Source organism: Electrona antarctica (assembly GCF_951216825.1).
Source record: "Electrona antarctica genome assembly, chromosome: 14".
Classification (NCBI taxonomy): Eukaryota; Metazoa; Chordata; class Actinopteri; order Myctophiformes; family Myctophidae; genus Electrona; species Electrona antarctica.
The window spans coordinates 43,556,680-43,584,179 of record NC_136795.1 but is presented as its reverse complement, the minus strand read 5'-3'; the positions used below and the strand labels follow the sequence as shown (position 1 = coordinate 43,584,179).

The 27,500-nt window shown below is 47.4% G+C and overlaps 1 protein-coding gene across 1 annotated transcript in view; it reads right to left on the bottom strand.

Moving 5' to 3' along the window:
• LOC306937213 (testis-expressed protein 2-like) overlaps positions 1–27,500 on the bottom strand; it is a 50,862-nt gene that overhangs the window by 17,953 nt on the left and 5,409 nt on the right. Inside the window, exons 3-14 of the mRNA XM_079520879.1 lie at positions 14,231–14,508; positions 13,292–13,583; positions 12,382–12,623; positions 11,615–11,954; positions 10,818–11,066; positions 9,488–9,800; positions 7,603–7,821; positions 4,136–4,336; positions 3,374–3,791; positions 2,831–3,048; positions 2,009–2,152; positions 1,495–1,594 (exon numbers count right to left, since the gene is read on the bottom strand). Of these exons, the coding sequence (XP_079377005.1) occupies positions 1,495–1,594; positions 2,009–2,152; positions 2,831–3,048; positions 3,374–3,791; positions 4,136–4,336; positions 7,603–7,821; positions 9,488–9,800; positions 10,818–11,066; positions 11,615–11,954; positions 12,382–12,623; positions 13,292–13,583; positions 14,231–14,483 (2,989 nt within the window). The 5' untranslated portion in view covers positions 14,484–14,508. The remainder of the gene's footprint in view (positions 1–1,494; positions 1,595–2,008; positions 2,153–2,830; positions 3,049–3,373; positions 3,792–4,135; positions 4,337–7,602; positions 7,822–9,487; positions 9,801–10,817; positions 11,067–11,614; positions 11,955–12,381; positions 12,624–13,291; positions 13,584–14,230; positions 14,509–27,500) is intronic.

The following is a 27,500-nucleotide window of genomic DNA, read 5'->3' as shown; positions in this document are numbered from 1 at the left end:
GGGGTCCTTGACACTGTGTTAATGTGGGGGTCCATGACACTGTGTTAATGTGGGGGTCCTTGACGCTGTGTTAATGTGGGGGTCCATGACACTGTGTTAATGTGGGGGTCCTTGACACTGTGTTAATGTGGGGGTCCTTGACACTGTGTTAATGTGGGGGTCCTTGACACTGTGTTAATGTGGGGGTCCTTGACACTGTGTTAATGTGGGGGTCCTTGATGCTGTGTTAATGTGGGGGTCCTTGACGCTGTGTTAATGTGGGGGTCCTTGATGCTGTGTTAATGTGGGGGTCCTTGACACTGTGTTAATGTGGGGGTCCTTGACGCTGTGTTAATGTGGGGGTCCTTGACGCTGTGTTAATGTGGGGGTCCTTGACACTGTGTTAATGTGGGGGTCCTTGACACTGTGTTAATGTGGGGGTCCTTGACGCTGTGTTAATGTGGGGGTCCTTGACGCTGTGTTAATGTGGGGGTCCATGACACTGTGTTAATGTGGGGGTCCTTGACACTGTGTTAATGTGGGGGTCCTTGACACTGTGTTAATGTGGGGGTCCTTGACACTGTGTTAATGTGGGGGTCCTTGACACTGTGTTAATGTGGGGGTCCTTGACACTGTGTTAATGTGGGGGTCCTTGACACTGTGTTAATGTGGGGGTCCTTGACACTGTGTTAATGTGGGGGTCCTTGACACTGTGTTAATGTGGGGGTCCTTGACACTGTGTTAATGTGGGGGTCCTTGACGCTGTGTTAATGTGGGGGTCCTTGACGCTGTGTTAATGTGGGGGTCCTTGACACTGTGTTAATGTGGGGGTCCTTGACACTGTGTTAATGTGGGGGTCCTTGACGCTGTGTTAATGTGGGGGTCCTTGACGCTGTGTTAATGTGGGGGTCCTTGACGCTGTGTTAATGTGGGGGTCCTTGACGCTGTGTTAATGTGGGGGTCCTTGATGCTGTGTTAATGTGGGGGTCCTTGACACTGTGTTAATGTGGGGGTCCTTGACGCTGTGTTAATGTGGGGGTCCTTGACGCTGTGTTAATGTGGGGGTCCTTGACACTGTGTTAATGTGGGGGTCCTTGACACTGTGTTAATGTGGGGGTCCTTGACGCTGTGTTAATGTGGGGGTCCTTGACGCTGTGTTAATGTGGGGGTCCATGACACTGTGTTAATGTGGGGGTCCTTGACACTGTGTTAATGTGGGGGTCCTTGACACTGTGTTAATGTGGGGGTCCTTGACACTGTGTTAATGTGGGGGTCCTTGACACTGTGTTAATGTGGGGGTCCTTGACACTGTGTTAATGTGGGGGTCCTTGATGCTGTGTTAATGTGGGGGTCCTTGACACTGTGTTAATGTGGGGGTCCTTGACGCTGTGTTAATGTGGGGGTCCTTGATGCTGTGTTAATGTGGGGGTCCTTGATGCTGTGTTAATGTGGGGGTCCTTGATGCTGTGTTAATGTGGGGGTCCTTGACGCTGTGTGTAGTGGTCTCTGCCCTACCTTGTTGGTCCACAGACGGTTTGGAGGAGCGTAGGATCTTGGGGATGGCGAAGCCCATGTCCAGCGCTGTCAGAGTCAGCTCATTCATGAAGTACGGCAGCTGGAAGAGACACGTTGACATTTATACCAACCCTCCACACTCACTCCTTGTCCCTATGGCCAGCTTTGAGTGTTTGCGTAAACACAAACATTGAAGACGAAGGTGATGATGATAAGAGCGCTCCTCACTGGGTGTGATTTTATTTTAATTGTTTTGCTTCGCTTTACAGTCTGGAAAGCCTCCCATCTCTGTGCCCAAATGGGAGAACGACTCGTGGCTTCTGATTGGCCGTGCGGAGGGGGCGGGACCAATCTCGTCCAACGTAAAACTAAAAAAATCGGGACACATTGGCCGCATAATTGCTGAAACCAAAGACATCAAAAAAGTCAAATAATAGCCAATAGATCGATCAGGGCAATCAGATATACCGCATCAGGGCAGGTTCTATAGTGAATATTTGTGCTCGCCACTCACCCTGATCTTACTGAGCTTCATCTGGATCTTCTTGGAGACCACGTTGGCCCAGTATCTCTCTCCCAGGAAGTCCCAGAAGATCCTTCCCAGCAGAGCGTTGACCCAAGCCTCAGGTTCTCCGCTCTCCTCTGGACCACTGAGCAACTGATGGTGACATATTATTATATTATAATATAACTGCTACCAGTACCAAGGCATTCAAAGATGTTCTTGCTAAGCCTAATTGTATCCAGGACGGGTTGATTCAATTAAAAAAATTATAAAAACTTGAAATGCACTCTGTCTATAGCTGCCAACTTGCGCCTTGCACACCAGTAGGCCATGTATGGCCATGTATGGCCATGTATGGCCATGTATGGCCTACTGCCATGAGGTCTTGAGCTCTTCCTCAGACTAAGTCTGAGGAACGTCATTTTTTTGTGCAAATAAAGGCACCTCACGAGCATCGGAGCCCACAGTGTGCGAGTATCTTATTTTCTTTATCTGTGCATACTACTACTCATCGCTCAGCACCTGCCCAAGTTGGGATTGGATGTGCATGTCTTTGTACCCTTTTCATGCTACGGAGGACACTGACATACATACCACGACATACATACAGTACATACATACCCTGCAGCCACTTGCAGTACTTGCGCGCTCTGCTTGCGCAAGTAATAATTACTCAACCGGGATTGATATGTTATAGTTAGTTAGGATTGATATGAATAACGGTTGAAAAGGACTGCAGGGCTATGGCATGGAATTCATGAATACATCATATTCTACATACATATCATAAGCTTGTCATCTGTCTATCCATGCATCCATGTTGCGTGGTACCTTCTTGGGCGCTCTGGGGCTGCTCTCGGGGCTGCGTACGGGGCTGATGCAGGTAGCCGTGGGGCTGTCCACCAGGTCCTGGCCGTTCACATACTTGGCCATGTAGACGTGGTAGTCCAGCAGCACCTTCTGCTTGATGGCTCTGCCCTCGTCAGCCTCCACACCGCCACCGCCTGGAGGGAGGCTGCCGCTGCGGCTGGGAGGAGTGGGCGGGAAGGCTGGGGGGGGATGGAGGGAAATGAGAATGGGTGACAGAAATACGTACGGTGCAGAAACACAAATGTTATGAGGTTTTGATATCAATTCAATTCAAAGGAGCTTTATTGGCAGAAAACGTACGTTTGCATTGTCAAAATAGTGTTCAAATATAATATATAATTTAGTAGCAGAATGTTTTTTTTCTTCTCAAAACTCATATATATTTACTCATGTATATTGGCATTTCTGTTTTATATTTGCTACGACAAAAAAAATAAAGATACAATGTAGATAGCATGTTATTTAGACAGATGCAGATGGTCTGTGCATGCGTGTTGAACCGACCACTCTTGGAAACTCCACTCCTCCCGTCTGACTTGAGTCTGGACGCCAGCAGGAATCGGCGGAACCACTCCTCCTTCTCCCGACCCGTCCTCCCAAACAGGTAGATGGTCAGGTCCGTCTGCGCCGCCGCCGCCGCCGCCGCCGGCCTCTTGGGCTCCTCCGCCACGGGGCCCGGAGGAGCCTCGCACTTCTCGCCCTTTTCCACCTTCTCCCCCTTGTCCAGTCTGTCCTTGTCCAGGCTGTCCCTCTTGTTGTCCAGTCTGTCTGGTTTCTCGCCGGCTCCGGGCACCTTGTCGTCCCCTGCGGTGTCCCCCTGGGCCTTGGACATGAAGTCCTCCTGCTTGGCCAGCTGGATGCAGATGGGATACTTCTTGTTCCACACCCGCTTCCTGGCCAGACTCTGAGGCACCAGGTGGATCTGCGAGGAGGAATACACGCACCATGTGTCACAACACTGAGAAATACTAACTTGTATGTTTTTGGGGTCTCTAACGAATACAAGAACACTCGCCCCCAAAACGTGTTCGTCGTGGGTCAAATCCGGAGACTTCGGAACCGTCACCACCAGGTATTCATATAGACGTTACGCGTTACCTCAGTAAATATATGCCTAACTGATCTGGTCTGCGGAAATAAAACGGGGGTGAGTGTGATTTGACAGCCATGCCACACGCATGCACGCACCCCACATATACACACATACACGTACACACGCATGTGACGCACCCACCCACACCACACCCACACACACCCATCACACACCTTGCTGTCGGTCAGGTCGTAGATCTTCTGGCTGATGTAGGTGACGTCGGGCTTGGGCTCGTTGTGCGTGGCGCGGCGCGGCACGTTGCGGTTGGGTTTGGACAGACGCAGCACGGAGCCCTCCAGACGCACGTACACAGAGTGGGTCAGCGTGGCGTGGTACGTCTCCGGGTCGTAGCTCTGGATCTCATTCATCCAGCCCTGTGGAGTGGACGGCGGAGGGGGAGGACAACATGCATGAATACCAGTGGTGCAAAGTAACTAAGTAATTTTACTTAAGTACTGTACTTAAGTACAATTTTGAGGTATTTGTACTTTACTTGAGTATGTCCAACTTCCAGTACTTTTACTTCTACTCCACTGTAGATCTCAGAGCCCAAATTTGTACTTTTACTTCACTACAATTATTTGAAAACTTTAGTTACTTACTTTGGCGATTTTTTTAAAATTAGAAAACATACATTAACCACTTCAACCCATATACATTTCGGTTGTGACGCATTGTGAGCTTGTAGATCTGCTATTTTCAAAAGATTTTGTACACATTTTGAACTTTTAGTACTTGTAACAAAACAAATTGCAGTACTGGTACTTTTACTTTAGTAAAACAATTGAGTACTTTTTCCACCACTGATGAATACATCTAGAATTGGAATTGGAGTCGATTCTTGAGAATGATCTGAATTATTGAGAATGATCTGAAGGTTTTGGCATCGATTCTCTCATCGATTCCATAGCGGGACCTATACGCGACGTCACGTCTCGAGAATTGAGAGAGTCATGACATTGAAATCAAATCACTGCCACAAATTCATATGTCGTTTAAAGCTTTGACTTTCATACCAACTTCCGGTAAGCCAAGGAAAAATAATTGAATGGCCTGCACGTGCATATTGTTTCAATGTTGCGCATGCGTGCCCAGTGCCAAAAGAATTGATAAGGAATTGGATCCATTAGCATGAAGAGTCTATCTGCTACAGTACAAACAGTTGAGCATGCAGTTGCATTTGTCTTCATATAAATTAAACCTGTTGGCTTTTTAGTCTGAACTTCATGTGGCAGATAAATTGCTAATATATTATTATAATATTGCTAAGTCAAGTTGTCTGTCGTCATGTTCCACGGAGAACAAAGGTTCTCTTATATACCGTTGCTGTCAGAAACCTGCACACGTGCACTATAGCTTCACATCCCATAGCAAGTCCTGACGAAAAAGTCTATGGGAATTCAGAATGCAGAGAAAAGAAATTGCAACACCGGGAAGGATGTGTAGCCTAAATTATGTCCAACTTCTGTGCTCTACAGAGTCTACACTATAGCAGACAGGGTTTCCAATAAGGGTGTTTGTGTGTGTGTGTGTGTGTGTGTGTGTGTGGGGGGGGGGGGGGGGAGGCTAACAGTCTGTCTCTCTCTCAGCTGATTGTTTTGGGCTCTAGGAGAAACCCCCCCCAGGAGTGTCTGGAGGAGAAATGTAATCTGAGCTTTGAGGTGGCAGCACATCCAAACCTCATCCAGGCCCACTGGTTTATCTGAATTCCCACCACGGCTCTGCGTGGAAAAACCAATCACTTTGAAACAACAGGGGAAATCAGTGATGGACAGATACAAAAGTACAGTGCTGCGAGCTTGTAGGCCTACAGTACATGTGGAGATGTGGAGACGACATTACTCCTGTTTATTGACCTTTGTGTTAACATTGAACCCTGGTGATACAGCATATTGTTCATGCTGTTGGGCAGAAACCTTTTATCTCCATATTTTAAGTTTTCGTGTGTTTTATTTATGTAAATGTACGTCCTGCTTGATCATTCTACAGTGTCACACAAAGGCATCAAAATGAGCAGATCTACAAGCATGAAACGTGGCGCGGCCGCAACGTGTTTTGAGCTTTTATTTTTTGAATTTGGATCCTGAAAAGTAACAGTTTTGGACGTATGAGGTTTCCACCTATGTTTGACCATTTATCCTGCGCTGTTCTGTTACTTTCTTTTCTACTTTCACTCTAATGGAACGCGCTGCCATGTCCTATATGCACTTTAAGACATAGTTAAATATGTATCTCCATAGCTAGGCCTCCTCGCTCACTACCAGAGACAGAGAGAGACGGATACAGAGACAGATAGCGACAGGAGAAATAGAGACAGAGACAGAGACAGAGACAGAGACAGAGACAGAGACAGACAGACAGACAGACAGACAGACAGACAGACAGACAGACAGACAGACAGACAGACAGACAGACAGACAGACAGACAGACAGACAGACAGACAGACAGAGGTAAAGACAGAGAGACAGAGAGAAAGATATAGTTATACAGATAGATAAAGGAGACATAGGGAGGGCCTGATGCTCTCATCATGCACATCCTCTATGCAGGCCGTGGGGCGAGGCTGAAGCGGATGATGTCAGCTGCAGTTAGAGGCTACACTATCCATTCATCTCATGTACTGACTATTGCAGTACGTACATTTAGCTAAATCTAAACAACATTATATCACTTTTACAGCAGACACAATTGTGTATATTCATAAGAAACTATAAATCTAACTATCTAAATATATATCTATAGCAATGAACTCAACTGACAAGAGAGAAGATGGTCAGATTATCTATAGATTGTACCAGTGATTCATTGTGATGCATATAGTACACTGTAGTTGCTCAAATACCATAAAGTGTGTGCTGGACCAGCAATAAAAACATGAAAGACTGTCACTCCCTTAAGTGCAGTTTACTGGCACACACCCACCAGAGCCAGACCGTGTGCCTGCTAGTCTGAAGCAGAGCATTAGCTCCAAACATTGTTGATGTGCCGCTACCTTGCACTTAAAGGGGTGTGGTGTAAGTCATAGCATTTGTGTTCAAATAAGTGTTAAATAGCTCTATATTCAGATAGCAATTATTTGTTATATAGAGTGTTTATATTGAGTAACAGGTATCCCCCCCATCCCTCCACCTCTTTAAGGCCTATTCATGTCTGGATTTTTGGTGGTGAGGTGACCACCGAACTACAACATGACGTCACGAGCCACGGTGAAGAGCAAACCACCGCCACCGCTCCAGCCCTTCTCTCTGTTTTTACTCACCACCGATCAACGTTATTTCAGCTCCGGTGGTCAGCTCACCACCGAAAATCCAGACTATGAATACGAATTTAGAAAAGAGAAAATACATTTCAGGTCAGGATACCAATTTCATCTGGTACAGGCTTTAGTTTAAACATACTATTGGTCCGACTGTCATTAGACCGACAGCCTACCTCAAACCCTGACCGCAAGCACGGGAGCAGTGCATGTTCGACCGTTGTTTCCGCACGTCGGTGCGTTGTTGGTGTGTCTAATCTGCCTGTGCATCCCATTTCGTCCAATCAGGAGAGATAACTCACACAGGAACAGGATACAGGATAGTGATAATAAATCTAGGGAGCTAGAAGAGCGTACAGCGTCCACCGTCCGTCCTCACTCACCTTGAATATGGCAGGCTGCTTGATGTCCAGCTGGGCCAGGTTCCAGTGGTCCCCTCCCCTCCCCCTCCGCCTCCACCTCCGCCTCAGCCTGGACACAGAGCCCTCCCGCTGGGCGGACAGCCAGAGCACCAGCACGGCCAGCATGAAGCCCCCCACCACGCCGTGCACCACCGCGCACACGTAGGGAGGCAGGGGCAGCACCAGGTACCAGTACACCACCTGCATGGAAACAAACAGGTCATCCAACTACTACAGTGGTTCTCAACCAGTGGTCCGGCCGTCCAGGGAACCACAGGTGTCTTTGAGGGGCTTCCAAGTTACAGGTGGTCTAAATAAAACTACCGGGAGCTTAAGAACAGTGTGCGGACATCCTACCTTCTTTCTGCTTCCAGGTGGTCCCCAGCTAAATGGAGAGTTGGTAACCAACTGTTGAGCAAGACCAGTAAGGGTCCATTTGGTTCCATTTTACACTCAAGATTTCAATTATTGTTAAACATCTGCATTACTTAATTTACAAGAAGTCTACACAATTAGAGAATGTACTGTAGAATAATTGTTATTTTGATCAACGTTTGCCTGTTATCCCTCCTAATGGTTTCATCAGGGTTGGTTTTATAGACAACACTGATGAAGGCTTGAACACCGAAACACGTCCGTTGTACTGCTGCTCTGCAGCATACTATGTCAACTGATGAAAATAATACATTAAAAGTGCCTTAAAATGAGAGTTCCGTGAGTGCTGGTTTTCTCTTCGAGAAATGTTCTTGTTAAATCTCCCCTAATGGTACCAACATCAATACAGCAAAGAAATGGGGACATACGCTTTAGTTTTGGGTCTGCAAGGCTAAATCTCATAAGGTGGTCCGTACTGGCTCAAATGCAGAATAAATAATGGGCCTTGATATGAAAAAGTTTGAAAACCACTGAACTAATACATATGTGAATACAGCAATGCATTGATATAAAAACAAGAAAATTTACTTTTAATTTGTTCCATTGAATACTTAAAGCGGCACTATGTCACTAGTTCAGCTCTAACAAGTAATTGCTTTAAAAATATATTTTAAAGCAAACTATGGCAGTAGTCCTTTAACTCAAGAGTAACTTTCACTTGTAGTTGAGTAATATTTGCTATACTTTGACTCAACTTTGACTTTTCAGGATTCAAATTCTAATAAAGCAAAAATAGCAGATACACAAGCGCGAAACACAGCACGAGACGGCGCATTTTGAGCTTGTAGATCAGCTATTTTAGTTTTTATATTTATATGTTATACTTGTATTATGTGACGCTGTAGTATGATCAAGTAGTACGGCACTAATTTACAAAAGAGATAAGCGGTTTCTGCCCGACAGCGATGAGAACAAAACAAAAAAAATTAAATGAGTAAATATGGAGACAGGTTCAGCACTGCACCTGGGTAGACTGGGAAGCATTCCTTTTCGGGTTTATGATCCGGTACGGAGCAGATGGCAATTTTCGTCATGTTGTAGTCACTGATTTGTAATTGAAACCTCAAACCGGAATCATTCAGAAGAACCCAAAATAATTTTAGGGCCTACCCAATAAAATCCTTGATGCGGCGTAGTTTTGCTGATTTTTTAAATACAAATGAGAGTGTACTTTCCAGAGACTATTTAGCATTTGTATAGCTTTGCTATCCCACAGGGACATTTTATTTTATATAGGCCCTAAAATTAGGATTGTGGGGAATTATTTGGCGTAGTTCTTATTCCGGTTGTGGTTTCCTGCCTGATGACTACAAAACAGTGACTACAACATGAGGTAAATTACCATCCGCTCCAGACCGGTTCACACGGCGATTTAGTAACACAGACCAGGCTTTCCTCCGAGGTGGAAATACTGGTGACGCGAGGTTAGCACCTGGGTGAGTAGGACGAGGGCGGTCACGGGTACAGGGTCGGCCTCCTCCTCTTCTTCCTCCTCTTCCTCCTCCTCTTCCGTATCGATTTCGCTGCAGAGCCCGGTGCTGCCGCCGCCGCCGCCGGCACCGCGGCGAGCTAGCCGCCTCACCCCGGCGGCTGCGATGGCGCCCCCCCGTGGAGGCTCGCCGTCGGGCGTCTCGGTGTCGGTGCACAGCTCAAAGTCCTCGCTGTACAGCTCGCAGAAGTCATCGTCTTCCTGTCGAGCCGCCAGGGCCGACATGGAGCAACGGCCCAGCGTGAGAGAGGGAGACCTGGGGGGAGAGAGACACCCGCAGTGTGAGAGAGAGAGACCTGGGTGGGGGAGAGAGACCTGGGTGGGGGAGAGAGACACCCAGCGTGAGAGAGAGAGACCTGGGTGGGGGAGAGAGACACCCGCAGTGTGAGAGAGAGAGACCTGGGTGGGGGAGAGAGACACCCAGTGTGAGAGAGAGAGACCTGGGGGAGAGAGACACCCAGCGTGAGAGAGAGAGACCTGGGTGGGGGAGAGAGACACCCAGCGTGAGAGAGAGAGACCTGGGTGGGGGAGAGAGACACCCAGCGTGAGAGAGAGAGACCTGGGTGGAGAGAGACACCCAGCGTGAGAGAGAGAGACCATGGGGGGAGAGAGACACCCATCGTGAGAGAGAGAGACACCTGGGGAGAGAGACACCCATCGTGAGAGAGAGAGACCTGGGGAGAGAGACACCCATCGTGAGAGAGACATAGGGGGAGAGAGACATGCACCCAGCATGAGAGAGCGAGACCTGGGGTAAAGAAATATACGGCCTATTCTACGTTCTCTCTAAAGTAGTAGAAGCGTAAACTTTTTGTAAATTAAGTAATGCAGATGTTTAACAATAATTTTAACGCTCTCAAGAGTTAAAGATCTACAGTATAAGGGTCCATTTGGTTACCAACTTTCCATCATTTAGCTGATAAATGATGGATGGGTCCCATCCATCTTCAACTGCTTATCCGTATCTCGGGTAACAGCTCCACCAGAGAGCTCCAGACTTCCCTCTCCAGAGCATTAGTGACTACCTCCTGGGGGATCCCGAGACGTTCCAAGACCAGCGAGTCGATGTGTTTCCTCCAACTGCGCCTTGGTCTGCCCCGGGGTCTCCTCCCAGTGGGACGTGCCTCGAGGACCTCCCTAGGGAGACGCCCAGTCTCCCTAGGGAGGTCCTCGGACCAGTACTGGTCCCTGGACCACTGGTTGAAAACCACTGGAGATATTTTCTAATTTGGACCCCTTCGGAAAAAAAGGGGTGCTGCATTGTACCACTGACCTGGGGAGAACAGAGGAGGAGGAGGGGGTGGTGTGTGCGAGGTTGGCCACCGTGGGTGCCGACCCCGTCGACGCCACCAGAGATGGGAAGGAGAAGAAGACAGAGTGTTCGGTGGGCGTGTTCTCCTCTGCCTCGCCATGCTGCCCTGCCTCCTCCTCCTCCTCCTTGATGCTGTAGCTGTTGTTGTTGACGTTGTTGCCCTCGGCAATGTGGCCGTTGACGGACGCCATGGCGTTGAGCTCCGTCACGCTGTTGGGGGAGAGAGAGACAGGGTTTATTATTAGAGTTTGACTCGCCGAGGACCCGAGGGAGCGCCATCGCCATGCCCGTCATCGCTCGGACTTGCGCTTGTCCATAACCGCCGATCAAAGCTACAGTATATGCCAATAACAATTCCCAACTTGCATTTGTTCACACTAGACCGGTGCCCGGCCGTCAGAAACGATGGAATCCATGCCCCACCTGGCTATGCAATACCCGTTGTACCCATGTCAGAGTACCCATTCCACCCATCTGTCTGTATCCCTTTTATGCCCATATATGGAGATTTCTGTATCTGTCTCTGTGTCCCTTTATTCCTATATGGAGTTCTGTGTCAGGCATGCCCAAATGTGGAGTGTTGTGATGTCAGAACAGGCCAGCTCCATATATGGACCCTGGGCAGGAGCCCTTTCCAGAGTCCTGCTTTTGTGGTGGTTCTGGACAACCGTGGGTCCGACCGACTTGACACCGGGCACTGCACTCAAAGCCACACGTTGGAGCGATTAAGAAAAGAAAAAAGGTAAAATAAATGATACCTGTTGGAGAGCGACTTGACTCGTTGGCCAGTTGAGGAGGAGGAGGGGGCGGCGGGCGTCTCGTCTCCCATCATCTTGCTGAAGAGATGCAGCCGGTCCGACATGGCCTCCGAGAAGCGCCGCTTGGTGTCCTCGATCCTGGCCTCCACCTCCTGGACCTTGAAGAAGGAGCGTCCGTCCGGAGGGGTGAGGGGGGACGAGGGGGCCGTCTTGGAGTCGCCCCCCACGCCGGCGCTGGGGACCACGGGCGCCGTCCCGGTGGACAGGCGCGGCTGGGAGAACTGCTTGAAGAGCTGGACGTTGCGGCGCGACTCCAGCGGCGTGCGCTGGGACGATGACACTGTGGGCAGTGTTAGACGGGTAGGAGCAAGGCTTATCAACGGTCCAAGGTGCGATCGCAGTGGAGCTAAATATTCTGTAACTACTTAAAAGGTAAGGAAATGCGAAAGAAAAAAAGCTGCCACTAGGTGGTAAATAGTGCATTTATATAGCGCTTTTATCCAAAGTGCTTTACATAGATTGTGGATTACATTCACCCATTCAATTTCAGACATCATACACATTCATTCACAGATGAAACTGCATTCAAGGAAGTTAGGAACCAACCTGCACTTCGGCAGCAATTTGGGGTTCAGAGTCTTGCTCAAGGACACTTCGACACTAACTCTGGGAGACCCTGGGATCGAACAGGGAACTTCACGGTTTGCAGTTCCCATCCGGCCATGAACTCTACCCCTGAGCCACATCCCCGAAATCACACCACTAACCTTGAGGAGCAGGAGTAGTGGCGGGCAGATGATGGAGCTCCTGCTGCTCTGACGGAGGAGCAGGCGGAGGAGGAACGGGTGGAGTAGGAGCAGCAGGCTTGCTGGTGTCGGCCGACAGTGACTTGACGAAGGAGATCATCAGGTCTCGGCGCCGGGGGGGAGGGGCGTGCGCCGGAGGAGGCGAGGCTTCCACTTCGTTGGACAGCGTCCTGACCAGGCTGAGGAAGGGCTTGGACGAGGACCTGCAACGTCAACTCACGTCAGGCAACTGCAAGCTCACAATGCGTCACAAAGCGACACGTTGTGTGCTTGTAGATCTTTAAAACCTGGCAGCTGACCAGTAAAACCACAGCCTAAAGGTCCTTTCAGATGTGCAGCATGTAGCGCAGACGTTGTCGCCTGGATCAACGACAGGTTTGCTCAGGTCTGCTCATGAGGGGCGCGATAAAGTAAAGGCACGAGCGTAAAATAAAAGGTCCAGGTCTATTCAGTCGCGAACATGTGTACAACATGTGAACATGTGCACACGCGCGACAATTTCACGAGACCGCAGCCACGTAATTTTTCTTGCGTTGTCGTCCCTCTACTTCTCTGTGCGTAAAAAAAACCCACAGACCTCTCATTGAATATGAATTACTAGGCACGTTATTCGCTGCCCATCTGAAAGGACCTTACTACTGTTGGCCACTGAGCAGCACTTCAGCAGTTGGGGCTTTAGTTCAGTGCCTTGCTCAAGGGCACTTCAGTGGTGTTGGGTGGAGGGGTGAATGGTGACAATTCACTCCCCCCCGTCCAGATTTTACGAACCGGGAACCTTCCCGCAACAAGTGTGCTCCTGTAACCTCTCTAGCCTATATAATTATCTGTATATTTGATCGACAAAAATGTCACAACGGTGACCCATCCATACCTGCCCGGTGATGAGGAGGTGGAGCCCCCCGCCGGGGCGGCTTGTGGGGCGGCGAAGGGGGGATGGCGCTCCGAGGAGCAGGGCCAGGAGTAGCTGGCGGGGGGCGTGGAGCTCAGGGGGGAGTGGGAAGAGGAGGAGGAGGGGACGATGGCCATGGCCGGGGTGGAGGCATGCGGCGGTGGCACCGAGGGGGGCCGCGAGGACGAGACAGAAGCAGAGGGCGAGAAGGGCAGGACGGTGGCGGCCGCCACGGTCTCAAACAACAGCAGATCCTCGCCGCCGGACTCCAGGTCTGTTGAGAAACATTTAAACCTGAGGTTCAGATTCTACAAAATGTCTTCTAAATCCTGACAGTTTTCTGGAAAAAACCTATATTTCTATATATCACTGGTGCTCAAACTATTTCATGTTAACTCCTTTGCTGCCCCTAGTGTTAGCATGGTTGTACTGCCCCAGGGGCCGCCCGTCCAGGCCCACTCTATGGAGCTTGTTGTCCTTCCGGGTTAAACAGGAAGGTGGGGGCTTCTGGAAGTGGAACGACACCACACAACACAGGCCACAGCCTTTAGCTATAGCAGAACAACCAGCTACATTTTCTCAGCGATTCGATACAAAATCACAAATGATTTACGATCGTCGGGTGCGCGCCGGATCACCATGGACAGCTCTCTAACCTTTGGAGATATACGGCGCTTTGAAAATCGGGTTATAATGGAGGCTCAACGGAGCTGGATTTAGAAATTGCATCGCTGGTGGTGTCGGAGGAGGGCTATACTACCCGGAGCAATGCTAAAAGGTAAACAAACAGTCGTCGTGTGTCTACGCTTATAAGCGTAGCTGGCATAGATAGGTCCCAATAGCCTAGCTACGTTTATAAGCGTGAAAATTGTTGTTTCAAAAGTTGCTTATTATAAGAAGACATAACATGGTAACACTGGCCTGTGTCCTCTAGGGGCTCCTCCAGGGGACCCCCCGGGGCCGGCGGCAGCGGGGGTCCGTAGAGCTCCTCGTCGTCGTCCTCCTCCTCCTTGCCCAGGGCGGAGAAGTGGATGGTGATGGTGTCTCTGGAGATGGAGCGCTGCACCTGAAGCTTGGGTCCGGGGGCGTGGCGCTGCTGAGGGGGCGTGTCCGCGTGCTGCCGGCCACTCCCCCTGCCACCCCCTCTGCTGCCACCTCCCCCCTGGCTGGTCATCACCACACTGGGAGGGGCTTACAGCCTGGAGAGAGAGAGAGAGAGAGAGAGAGAGAGGTGGATGTTATATATGTCTTTATGATCTTAAAGGGTTTAGGGTTACAACAATGCGCCACAAAGACAGAGAGAGAACACAGAGCACCATTTCAAACGTACTTCAAAAATGATGTCCCGCAAACAATTCACAGCCGTTATCAACAAGACGATCAAACTCCCTGTTAAAGCGGGAGTGGAGCCTCCTCCTCCCCCCGTTTCATCCTTACAGTTGCGCAAATGTATCCTAATATAAATAGAAATCATCTACGCATCTATAGCTTGCTCATGCTTAGCAGAAATGGACATAATAAATAAAATCTAAAAATATTTTTTAAAATATTTTTGTGAACGGAAATGACAGATTACTCTGATTTCAGGAGGTGTAATTCCAGGCTCTTAGCATTAGGAGATTGTGGAATATATTGGCTGGCTATATGCGAGACTAGACAGGATAGGACAGCCTGTGGGCAGCCAGGCCAGCTCTCACATTAATGCCAGAGCACCGGACTTCCATTAGCTCTGATTATGACTGACTGGGCTCTGTTCCGTCCTGTGTCCTGTTGGCCTGCACACCCCTCTCCCGGCCCAAACACAATTAACCAATAATGGGTTTGCGTTGAAACACATGGCACTGGAGGAGAAGTGGCAAGTTATTATTGGCTACAAAAATGTCTCCTGAAGGTGATTTCCTGTTCCGGTTCATTGTCCCGAAAAGCGTCATTTGATTGGCCCAGCAGCCCAAGTATGGTGTAAAAAAAGGGGAAAAAATTAAAGAAAGAAAAAACATGTTCAAATATGGAGACAAATGGTTTCTTTTGTTTTGCTACCTTGAGGAACGGTTTGGAATGCAAGTCAGCTGTGAGAATCCTCCTCAGAGCACCAGAGGCTGTACTGTACTGTACTGTACTGTACTGTACTGTACTGTACTGTACTGTACTGTACTGTACTGTACTGTACTGTACTGTACTGTACTGTACTGTACACTTCCATCATATCTCTGTGCAGAGGCTTTCAACGCTCACACAACCCATGAAGAGTCGTGTTCTCCATTGTTCATATAGCTATGGGTGACTTCAGCTTAACATACATATTTGCATACAACACAACATCTCCACTTCCCTCGCAGAGTATACACACACGCACACAAGCGCATACAGTGCACTCGTGTATGTATTCGCAACAATACAGGCACACGTACTGTACACGCACACACGCACGCACGCACGCACACACACGCAGACAGAGACAGACAGACAGACACACACACAGCGTGATGGCAATGCCCCAGTGATCATACAAAGGAGTGCTCTGTATGCCTTTACGTTAGCAACACAGTGGAAGTAGCAGTGATTTGCTGAACGAGGCCTCATGCTGTTATTGAGTTATTCTGCCTGTTTGTTCCTCTGCATCGCACCCTGTCCGTGTAATACATAAATTACCACCCACCGCCAGCCTTTTTAAAATATTTCCTTGCTTTTTAAGTAGGCACAGATCATGTATCTCCACTACGATCGCACCCCCAACCGTCAAACAAACAAACAAAAATCACACCCTGGTGAAGTGAGGAGCGCTCTTATCATCATATGTCATCATACAGCATCTCAATTCTCAACCAATGGCACATCTCCCATGCAATCATGTCGGACAATCACAATTTGCGTCCTCACTTATGTCTTCAGTGTTTGTGTTTACACACCTTTGTCTTCAATGTTCTTGTTTACACAAACACTCAAAGCTGGACATAGGAGTGGGCTAGCACATGCACTGCAAAAAATCAATGTTAATTTAACTCTGAGAGTGTACAAATGGAACCAAATGGACCCGTTCCATTTGGTTCCATTTATACACTCTCTGAGTTACAGACCCATAAGGGTCTATTTGGTTTCAAAAATACAATTTAGCTGGGGACCCCCTGGAACTCCCTCAAGGACCCCTAGGTGTCCCCAGACCCCACTTTGGGAACCACTGGCTTACGTCATTGAACCTCTTATGACACTCCTTACAGTGGTATGTTTTTTTCTCCAGTGTGGATACGTTGGTGGTTATTTAGCCTGATATTGCGACCAAAACTCTTGCCGCAGAGTTTACAGTGAAAAGGTTTCTCCCCAGTGTGGACAGTGTGGTGTGTCTTCAGGTCACTCAACCGGCTAAAACCCTTGCAGAGTTGCCAACTTGCCGCACTGTTTACAGTTAAAGGGCCTCTCTCCCGTGTGGCTATGTTGGTGATTGAATCTTCACAGACCTTCTAACTGACAGAAACTCTTGCCGCACTCTTTACAGTGAAAGGGTTTCTCCCCTGTGTAGATACGCGAGTGTATCTTCAGGTTGCTTAACTGACTAAAACCCTTAACTGACTAAAACCCTAAAACCCTCAATGTGTACAGTGAAATGGTTTCTCCCCGCTGTGAACATATATAGCGGTGTGTCTGTACAGGCTAGCTAACTCACTAAAACCCTTGCCACATAGTGGCGACGTCTTTCTCCGGTGTAGACAACAAGCTGGTGTTTCTTTAAGACACTCTGCATACCGAAACTCTTCCCACACCGTCTACAGATGAAAGGTTTCTCTCCCTTGTGTTGACGCTGGTGAGTCGCAAGGTGTTACAAGGTTACACCTTGCGACTGTATGGTTAAACTCTTGCCACACTGGTTACAGACAAAAGGTATTTCTCCGGTGTCAAACACACGTTACCACAGTGAAATTTGTTCTCTGCATTTGACCTATCTCTTGGAGCGGTGAGCCGCAGCGTGAGCCGCAGCGTGCGCCGCGCTCGGGAATCATTAGTTGTTGTTTTTTTTTACCCCCAATCCAACCCATCCAACCCATTGATGCTGAGTGCCGAGCAGGGAGGCATTGGGTCCCATTTTTACAGTCTTTTGTATGACCCGGCCGGGGATCGAACCCCCGAACTCCCAGTTTGAGGGCGGACACGCTAACCACAAGGCCACCTGATACGCTGGTGTATCGTGAGATTAGCTAACATACTAAACCGCTTGTCGCACTGTTTACAGTCAAAAGGTTCTTCTCCAGTGGACGCGCCAGTGTGTCTTCAGATTACGTTACAAAACATTTGTCACATGGTTTAGCTTTTCTCCTGGGTTTATTTCCTCTGTGAGTCATTTGATGTATACTTATCTCCTTGTTGAACTAAAGCCTCTCATGTACTGTAAGGTTTTGGCTCGTTTGTGTCACTTATAAGACATAATAATATTCTCATAAACATAAAACATGTAATAATTATATGTATAAGCGCTCATAAATAATCATTATATACAAAATACAAAATGAATATGAACATCTTTATACTGTCCAATAATTTGATAGGGAGGGGATGAAATTATGACAGGCAGTTACTGCCGTCAAAATATGACTCAGTCTCCCCAGTCAAAAAACACTTTGTTTGAAATAGACACTTGTGCTTTCTAGGGTATGATTTGGGGCCCTAAAGATGACGAGAGAGAGACGCCACCGAGCGAGTTGCCGTGTCGAACGTTGTGAAGTTCGGTAGAGCCCCGTCCGCGTTGTAACCCAATAGCACAGAATCGTATTTCACCCTTTGTCAGCCTTCTGATTGGTCCCTGACTGACTAACTAGCAGGCTCTTTCTGCCTTAATTGTTCCGCCCTGGTTCTGCCTTGTTTATGTTGAATTTGCTAAAACATCATTTTTTGGAAAAAACTAAAAACAAACATGATATGCCCAGTCACCATGCTGCACCTGTGATGTTCCTTTTTACTGACACCAAGTTTAAAATAAGAATGTAATGCACAGAATAATGAGAATATCAATATGAAGCAACTGAAAAACTGTTATTTCAATGGTAGTGGATGGAGAGAGAGGATTTTTGTCCAACCACGGAACTGCAACCAATGGGTGCGAAAAGGGGCAGAACCACAGGCGGAACTTGACAGGGTGAATTCAGTACATACAATACTAGTAAAAGGCACGCCTCCATTGCTAGTCAAAAAAATCATAGTATAATATGTATGGATTTGGGCGTTTTCTAGGTGTGTATATGTACAGAATTGCAATTGCCAATCCATGCTATGTCACCGTGTGTTTGGGTGAGATTGCGCTCCTTTCAGCCCAAGTGTACATGTTCAGGTTGGGGGAGGGAGACAGAACGCTGAGAAACACAGAGATGACAGAAGGTGTATATAATAAGAAAAGGCTGTGGTGTTGCACTGATGATCATAGTCTGAAGGACAACGCTGATCAAGGTGACCGCGGTAGAGAGACACGTGGCCCTGCATGCTGTGGCTTTAGGAGAACACAAGCCAGCAGCAAAACCCAGCCAAAAGGGAAAAATACTGTAGTTCCTCGCTTACATCAACACTCCAAAAAACCGCTATAGCTATGGTGCTACAGGAGTGCATGGGGCGATGTGTAGTCACGTATGTCTTTACATACAAAGACGCCGTTGGGCGGAAACCTTGAATGTCCAAAATATTTCCTTATTTATAATTATAAATAATTAATTAAATTAAATTAATAATAATAATAATAAATAAAATAGTGACAATGTCTGATCTACAAGCTCCCAACGGCTCTCATTGCGGGGTGTTGTGAGCTTGCAGATCTGCTATTTTCACTGCATGTATGATGAAGGGCATTCATTTACAAAAAAAACTATAATAATACAAAACGTTAAATATGGAGATGCACAATAATCACTCTTGGTTGCTGAGTGGCGACAGACTTTTGATCTTTTCCGGACACGAGACGAGCTGAGGCTGAATTTAATGTCAGGTGGATTTAGTCATTCATCCTGACACGTTTCAGGGACGATTGGCCCTAAATCCTGGTCCACGTTTGCCCTCAGCATTTTCTCGCTGATTTGCAAGCGACAATTAATAAACCCCCTGCCTGCTGCACCTAGCTCTCCACCCACATCAGCACATGGCGATGTGACACGGGAGGAACAAAATTATGCCCATCGCTTGCACTGTGCAGTTTTGTGATACAAAACTGTTAACCACTACTAAGTGATAACAAAACAGTTAATGATGCCAATCTGGTGATGTTGAATGCAGCCTGGTTGAGGAGAGGAGATGAGAGACGAGGGGAGGAGAGATGAGGGGAGAGACGCGGAGAGAAAAGGAGAGGAGAGATGAGGGGAGGAGAGGAGAGGAGAGGAGAGATGAGGGGAGGAGAGGAGAGGAGAGGAGAGGAGAGGAGAGACGAGGGGAGGAGAGATGAGGGAGAGATGTGTAGAGGAGAGGAGAGGAGAGATGAGGGGAGGAGAGGAGAGGAGAGGAGAGGAGAGGAGAGACGAGGGGAGGAGAGATGAGGGAGAGATGTGTAGAGGAGAGGAGAGGAGAGATGAGGGGAGGAGAGGAGAGGAGTTGGCAACGGGACAGCACTTTCATCCAATTAATCAAAGCTAGCAGGGCCACTCTAATCAGCTAAAGCCAAGCGCACTGGGAGAGAAGAGAAGAGAGGAGGAGAGGAGAGGAGAGGAGAGGAGAGGAGAGGAGAGGAGAGGAGAGAGAGAGAGAGAGAGAGAGAGAGAGAGAGAGAGAGAGAGAGATTTGAACCAAGAAACAGCAAATCCAGAAAGCCAAGATCCACAATCTCAAACTACATCAAGTTTAGAACCTCCACCCAAAACAACCCCGGTGCCAGATCCCCCCCAGCACAGGACAGCCACAAAACAGACACATTGCTGTCCTCATGGACTCAGATGGGAAATACGTTGATTGGGAAAAAAAGTGCCAGGACACCAAACGTGCCATGGAGCTGCTGACTGAAGATGAACTGGGGTTCCCCAGCCACATAATAATTCACACAGGTGCACACACAGTCTGAAACCGCACAGAAGAGAACACAAACTGGTTGAGTCTATCAAAGAAGTGATGGAACAAGCCAGCTCGACATTTCCCAACTCAAAAGTAGTCATATCTGCACTGCAACCCAGAGGGGTTATCAAAGACGATGACATCAACACCATCAATGCACAGATCTCCAGAATCTGTGACACGAAGCACAAAGTCTACTTTGCAAAACACCCTGACCTGGACGGCCCCACAGCCTGTGGGACAAAGTACACATCTGCAAAGCAGCAATCTCAACCTTTGCAAAGAGCCTGAAAGACACCTCATTCGACCGCACCCTGCGCATATCCTACAGAAGCAACAGGGCGATGAACAACTCACCTATAAACTACTCTACACCCAGAAGACACCAAGCAGCACCCATGAGGACACCACTCTACAACCAGGACCCCGCCTGCATTCAGAGGACACCACCCTACAGCCCAGCCCCCCCCCCCCCCCCCCCCCTGCCCCACCCGGAGGTCATGCCAGCGCACCACAGGCAGGCCCCACCTGCCCCTCACGCCCACCACATACTACACATATATACCCACCACCATCCACACACATGCAAGCACCACCAACCAACCACACCCCAATACAATTATGCCCAAGTTCTGAAAACAACCACTCCCAGCCCCACACATGGAATCACACCCTATATGAGCACAACATGCATAATGAGTTCATCAACATGCTCAGTGAGCTTTACACCAACTGGTTCCAGTCCATCGGTGAACACAGTCTTACCATTGAGAAATTCCGCCATAGGCAGACCTGGCTCCCTAGAGAAGACAGACTATGCACCCACTGCACACAGACCTGGCTCCCTAGAGAAGACAGACTATGCACCCACTGCACACAGACCTGGCTCCCTAGAGAAGACAGACTATGCACCCACTGCACACAAAACGAGGTAGAGACTGAGCTACACTGTACTTCCCACGGATTACAATCACCCAAGGAGAGTTTGAAAACCACCAAATGTTTAAAACATTGAAATACTGCTGTCTACTTTTAAAAGTATAAAGCGTCTCCTATATGGATTTATAACTATCTGTCTCACAAGATAGTATTACTCAAAGTGTTAATATAACACAGCTCTGTTTATACGTTTATTTTATTGTTTTTTCTTGATTGTTTTGTTCCACTTTTGCTGTGGCAATGTAAACGTATGTTTTCTCATGCCAATAAAGCATGAATTGAATTGAATTGAATTGAATTGAATTGAATTGAATTGAATTGAATTGAATTGAATTGAATTGAATTGAATTGAATTGCATTGCATTGCATTGCATTGCATTGCATTGCATTGAATTGAATTGAATTGAATTGAATTGAATTGAATTGAATTGAATTGAATTGAATTGAATTGAATGAGAGAGAGAGAGAGAGAGAGAGAGAGAGAGAGAGAGAGAGAGAGAGAGAGAGAAAGAGAGAGAGAGATTTGAAGCAGGCCTACATGTGCCACTCACTTACTTCTAGAAGTGACACATGTTCATTGTTTCTCAAACATACGTGTGTGCGTGCGTGCACGTGTGTGTGTGTGCGTGTGAAACGCACACGAGACCCGAGTAGGCATAATGAAAGGCCTACAGTATATGACCAACACAGCAGCATGTCGTCTGCATATAGAGGGTGAACGCAGTATGACCAACACAGCAGCATGTCGTCTGCATATAGAGGGTGAACGCAGTATGCTGTGACACTGATATATGAGCCATCATGATGCAGTATCCTGTAAAAAGATTATAACCTGAGCGGAAGCTGACCTCACCCGATCAATATCTCCTCCACTAATGACAACCACAGGTAAGAATAGAGTCATATGCTTCAAATCCAGGCACGCTCAATTTGATGAAGACGAGGTGTAAATATGATATGTAGTCCGGTAGAAAAAACTCAGCTCAACTGGTTTATGGATTCAACGTTTCGATTCACCGGGATCTTCTTCAGGAATTCCTGAGGAATGTCCTTGAGGAAGACTCTGAACGCCTAATTGCTCCATATGTGCAGGTTGGTGCCTTGCATGGTTTCCTCCGCCATTGGTGTATGAATGTGTGTGTCTATGTAAAGCGCCATTTCCCACACACAGTGGCGGCCTTAATAATAATTATTAATTATTAAAATTATGATGTCATGATAACGGGGCCTCCCGATCCTTAAAGCCGCCCCTGCCCACACACACACTTCATCTAAAAAGTAAAAAATGAAGCCACTCACTGAGGATCATAAGGATCCATCTCAGCACCTCTTAATCACACAATTAAAGACTAGGCAGACCAGGCAGCTGGCGTTAATTACCTCACGCTCGCTGCGCAAGGGTATTCAATAGCGCTCACGTCGTCACTATAATTATAGTTTGGTAAACTGAAAAGAAAAAGGAAAAAAAAGTCGAGTTGTCCTCGAGTCCTGAGTTGAAACAGTGCCCGCTGGCCTTGAATTAGTTGGAATGTAACATTTAGAAGACAATGGCAAGTCGCCAACCCCCCGCAGCGGGGGGAGAGGTGTGAAGATCATTAGAAGAGATGCAGGGAGAGAGTGGCCAATGGAATAGCACGAAAAACACGGTCATCTTGACCTTTTAGCCGTCAGAGTAGTAGGTGAGATGAGTTCAGGCACTGAAAATGCTTGTAACAGTGAGTTAGTCCGGAAGCCGAGAGGCTGATGGAGGATCCATGGGGCCTGCCCCCATGGCTGATGCTGTATTCTGAACTCTGCAAATAAATGGGACTCCGGAACAACTTTCATCTGCCTGTCTCTGCTGTTGACTTCATTCTCCGTCCTGAGTGTTTTTTAGTCTTTACGTCTGTTTGTGTGCTATATAGGGAGAGGAAAAGCAGTCTCTCCTTTGTAGTACATATTCTTCACTTGCAACCAGTTGCAAGGAGTTGCAGCTGGTGTGGTTTGGGCCTTAGAGTTAAGTTAACACTCTTCCTCATCATAGTGTGTGTAGCCCTGAGTCATGAGTGAAAGCAGAAGAAAAACAACATGTGCACAAAACAAATGCACAAATCATTTTTCATGAAAACGCCCACACACACACACTGGCAGGCAATCACAAGCACATTAGCATACTCTTGCATGCGCGCACACACGCACACACACGCACACACACACACACACACACACACACACACACACACACACACACACACACACACACACACACACACACACACACACACACACACACACACACACACACACACGCGCGCACAAACGCACACAAACACACACACACACACACACACACACACACGCACACGCGCACACACACACACACACACACACACACACACACACGCGTGCATGCACAGAAAACAGGCCAGTAAACACAGGTTTACAGCCATGACAGGCAGCATCAAGCCACACAACACAAGCAGAAAGAAGAAAGATATCTCTGTCATGAATAACCTGAAAATAAATCATAATCTATCATCTCCTAGGAGACCATGAAGCAACACAAAACACTCTGCTTAACTGGATCAAACCAGTTCTCTCTCTCTCTCTCTCTCTCTCTCTCTCTCTCTCTCTCTCTCTCTCTCTCTCTCTCTCTCTCTCTGTCAGTCATACTCCAGGAGCATTCAAAACATCACACCATGATTGGTTGGTTACCATGACAACAGAGCACCATTTTCTGGCCATTTGTTGGAGAGGCTCTCCTGTCAGGAGTGTGTCTGACCTGCTGCTGTGTGTTCCTTTCGTCAACAACATATTCACCGAAGAGCTGTGTGTGTGTGTGTGTGTGTGTGTGTGTGTGTGTGTGTGTGTGTGTGTGTGTGTGTGTGTGTGTGTGTGTGTGTGTGTGTGCGCGCGCATGTGTGCGCGTGCGCGCGTGCGTGTGTGCGTGCAGCCATGGACTAATTGAAAGCAAAGAGAGCCAAGCATTGATGTCTCTGTGATCTAAGGAGGAGGAGAGAGAGAGAGAGAGAGAGAGAGAGAGAGAGAGAGAGAGAGAGAGAGAGAGAGAGAGAGAGAGAGAGAGAGAGAGATTCACAACCTCATCAGCCCTGTCTTACACTGTGTATTCTACAGATGGAAGCTATACGATATGTCCTTATATGTCCATATGGGAAGTACCGGTGCAACAGTTCAAAGAAATTAATTTCAGTCAGACAACTCACGAATAGATTGAACAAAATGATTATGGAATGAGAATATAAGTGTGCATATAAAATGTTGTCTTGGCGTTTGGCTCTGCTACATTTTTCTCCATGTGCTCGGCACAATTATACAACCACCATTAACCATTAAGAGCAGGGAGATAGATATACAATAGCAACCCCCCTAAGGGGAACAGAAATAGCAGAGCTCACCCCACCGGTGGTGCTGAGGTGGCGGTGCCAGGAAACAGCTCATGACGACAACCAGGAACGCAACAGCTGGAATGCAGGACGATTGCAACCTTATAGGTGAGCTTAAATACCCTGCCCAATTGGTCCGCTGATTGCCACGACAGCGTATGACGTGTGGGACTTGCGTAGAACTGAATGAGACCCTCGAGTATATATGAATGAACTAACTCTGCAAGCTACATATCATTTAATCAATAATCTTAAAAATAAGAAAGAAAGGCGGACAGGAAATGGAAAGAGAGAGATATGGTGAGTGACGTGCAGAAAAGGCTGTCGAACCTGCAACGTGCTTCCAGGCTACGTCGTAGCCTATAGGTGCCCGGAATACATTTATTCTTCTTTCAAAATGTTTCAAGAGATATCCGATCTTACAAGCTCACAGCATGTGGCTGATGCTTTGTGTTATGCAAGTGCATGAGCGTACACTAAGTGTACACAAAGAGTGCAAGTGTACAAACGATGCATGTACAGTATGTACGCACAAACAGCGCCAAGTGAACACAAACTGGCATGATTGAACTGTGCGTTGTTGTGATGCTGTTGTTAATTGGTTTCATATCATCCAGCAGCGCCCGCCCCGGGGATGTGATGTGACTTTTAGACGAGAACGAGGAGACGATGGATCTGCTCTGCGTGGCTGCCTGGCATAATTAAACCTCTTATCTCCATATTTTAACTTTTTGTGTTTTTTTATTTTCGTAAATTAACGGCCCCAATCGATCGTACGTATACCATCCACAAGCAACGTGCTATTTGTTTTGCTTTCTTTCTTTTTTGAGTGGTGTAAACCACTCCTACAACTGGCTTTGTTAGTTTACGTGTCTGTTCGTACCAAAAAATGAGCATGGTTGCTATGGTCACCCAGTTCACACAGGTGTGATTTCATTACGTCAGACATTACGTCAGACCACAGTTGATCAGTCTATATAATACCTTACACCACTCAGTTCACACGGGTGTGATTTTTTTTTGAATCCTGAAGAGGGACTGACTTGGACATATGAGGTTTCCGCACCCAACAGAGATGAGATGACACTGGCAGGCATGCATGCTGCTGGCCAGCTTCAAACACTGTCTCAGAATAGCATGGAGAAAGAAACGGGACGGGATGACGAGAGAGAGAGAGATAGAGAGAGAGAGAGACAGAGAGAGAGAGAGAGAGAGAGAGAGAGAGAGAGAGAGAGAGAGAGAGAGAGAGAGAGAGAGACAAAGAGGGGCAAGAACGACAGTATCATGCAGAACGCGGCGGCGGCGGTTGCTGGCTCATGGGTAAAGTGGCCGAACCCGGCCACTTTACCCATGAGCCAGCAACCGAGTGCCGCGTTACGAGCTTGTCGCTTTTGAAAAATCGTGAAATTGTGGTGCAAATCTTTGAATATATATTCTTTCAGAGCGAACGTTTTTAACTCAAATCTGGAACAACACTTTTTCAGATGGGGGTCGGCAGCCAATGACATTTTTGGGGGTCGTTGACAATGAAAATGCTTGAGAACCACTGACATAGAAACATGTATTTTTCAGAAAACTGTCAGGATTTAGAAGAAGGCATTTGTAGAATCGTCCTTAGGTCTACATTTTATTTTGTCATTGTTGCTTTATACCCCTTTTTCACCCCAATGTAGGCGTTAATATGCAAATTGATCCTCCCCACACACACTTCTGTGTGTTGTCACTGCTTTTTACATCCTACTGGCTCACCTGCCAGTGAGGAGCCCCCACCGGGAGGACATAGACTACAGCCTCCTTCCGTCCTATACTCCTCCCGCCCAACACTCCCTGCTGACATGGGTGCTGCCCTCCAAGCCCATAGGAATATGTGCAGTGACAAATATTGTCTTCAATTTGTGGTTATGCAAACCCTCAAAGCACGTCACCATATCCTGCTGGGCTCGGTGCTGCATGCATGGATCAAAACAGCCAAATAATGCAATCTGCACACCAGTTTTATAATGCTCCCATTGCTTGATTTTATTGGGTGGTATAATGTTTGGAGCCTCCTGGCTTTTATGCTCTCTCTCTCTCTCTCTCGCTCTCTCTCTCTCTCTCTCTCTCTCTCTCTCTCGGGCGTATTTAGCTATAGTGTAAAGATTTTTGTCTTAACACAAACATTAAATCCCATTTACAATGAACGGAGAATTTACGAGCAATTCTTTATTTTTGTCCTACACAAAGATTAAATTGTTCGCGTGACATCATCATCAAACCCGGAAGTTATGCAGGAATGCCTAATGAGTGGCAAAAAACGACTTTCTGGCCTTGACAGCCCATACATCCAAACAGAAAAGTCCTGTCTGATTGTATTAAACAACATTAAACAATGTTAAACTCACTTTTCCTGTTGCTTTGCCACTCGATTTGCCACTCGATGTGCCATTCACTTTAAGCATGCGCATACTCTCTATTGACAATGAATGGAGAATTTACGTCATATGTGGACGAGCAAATCGGCTATTTTTGTCCTACACAATTCATTGTCAATTCCCATTGACAATGAATGGATGATGTACGATGATAAGAGCACCCCTCACTTCACACGGGTGTGATTTGTATTTTTTATTTTATTTTATATACAGCTTTTGTCCCCACACGTCTCAAGATTTGCCCTTGACAATGAATGGAGAAATTAGGTCAAGATTCCGCTAAAAATGACGTATATTAAACATCAAAACATTAAACGCCATTGAAGGGGAAATTCACACACACACACACACACACACACACACACACATACACGCACACAGACGCACACACACTACATAATCCAATGCAGCCTCCATTATGTTCATTTGCATGTGAAAGCAACAGTTTGA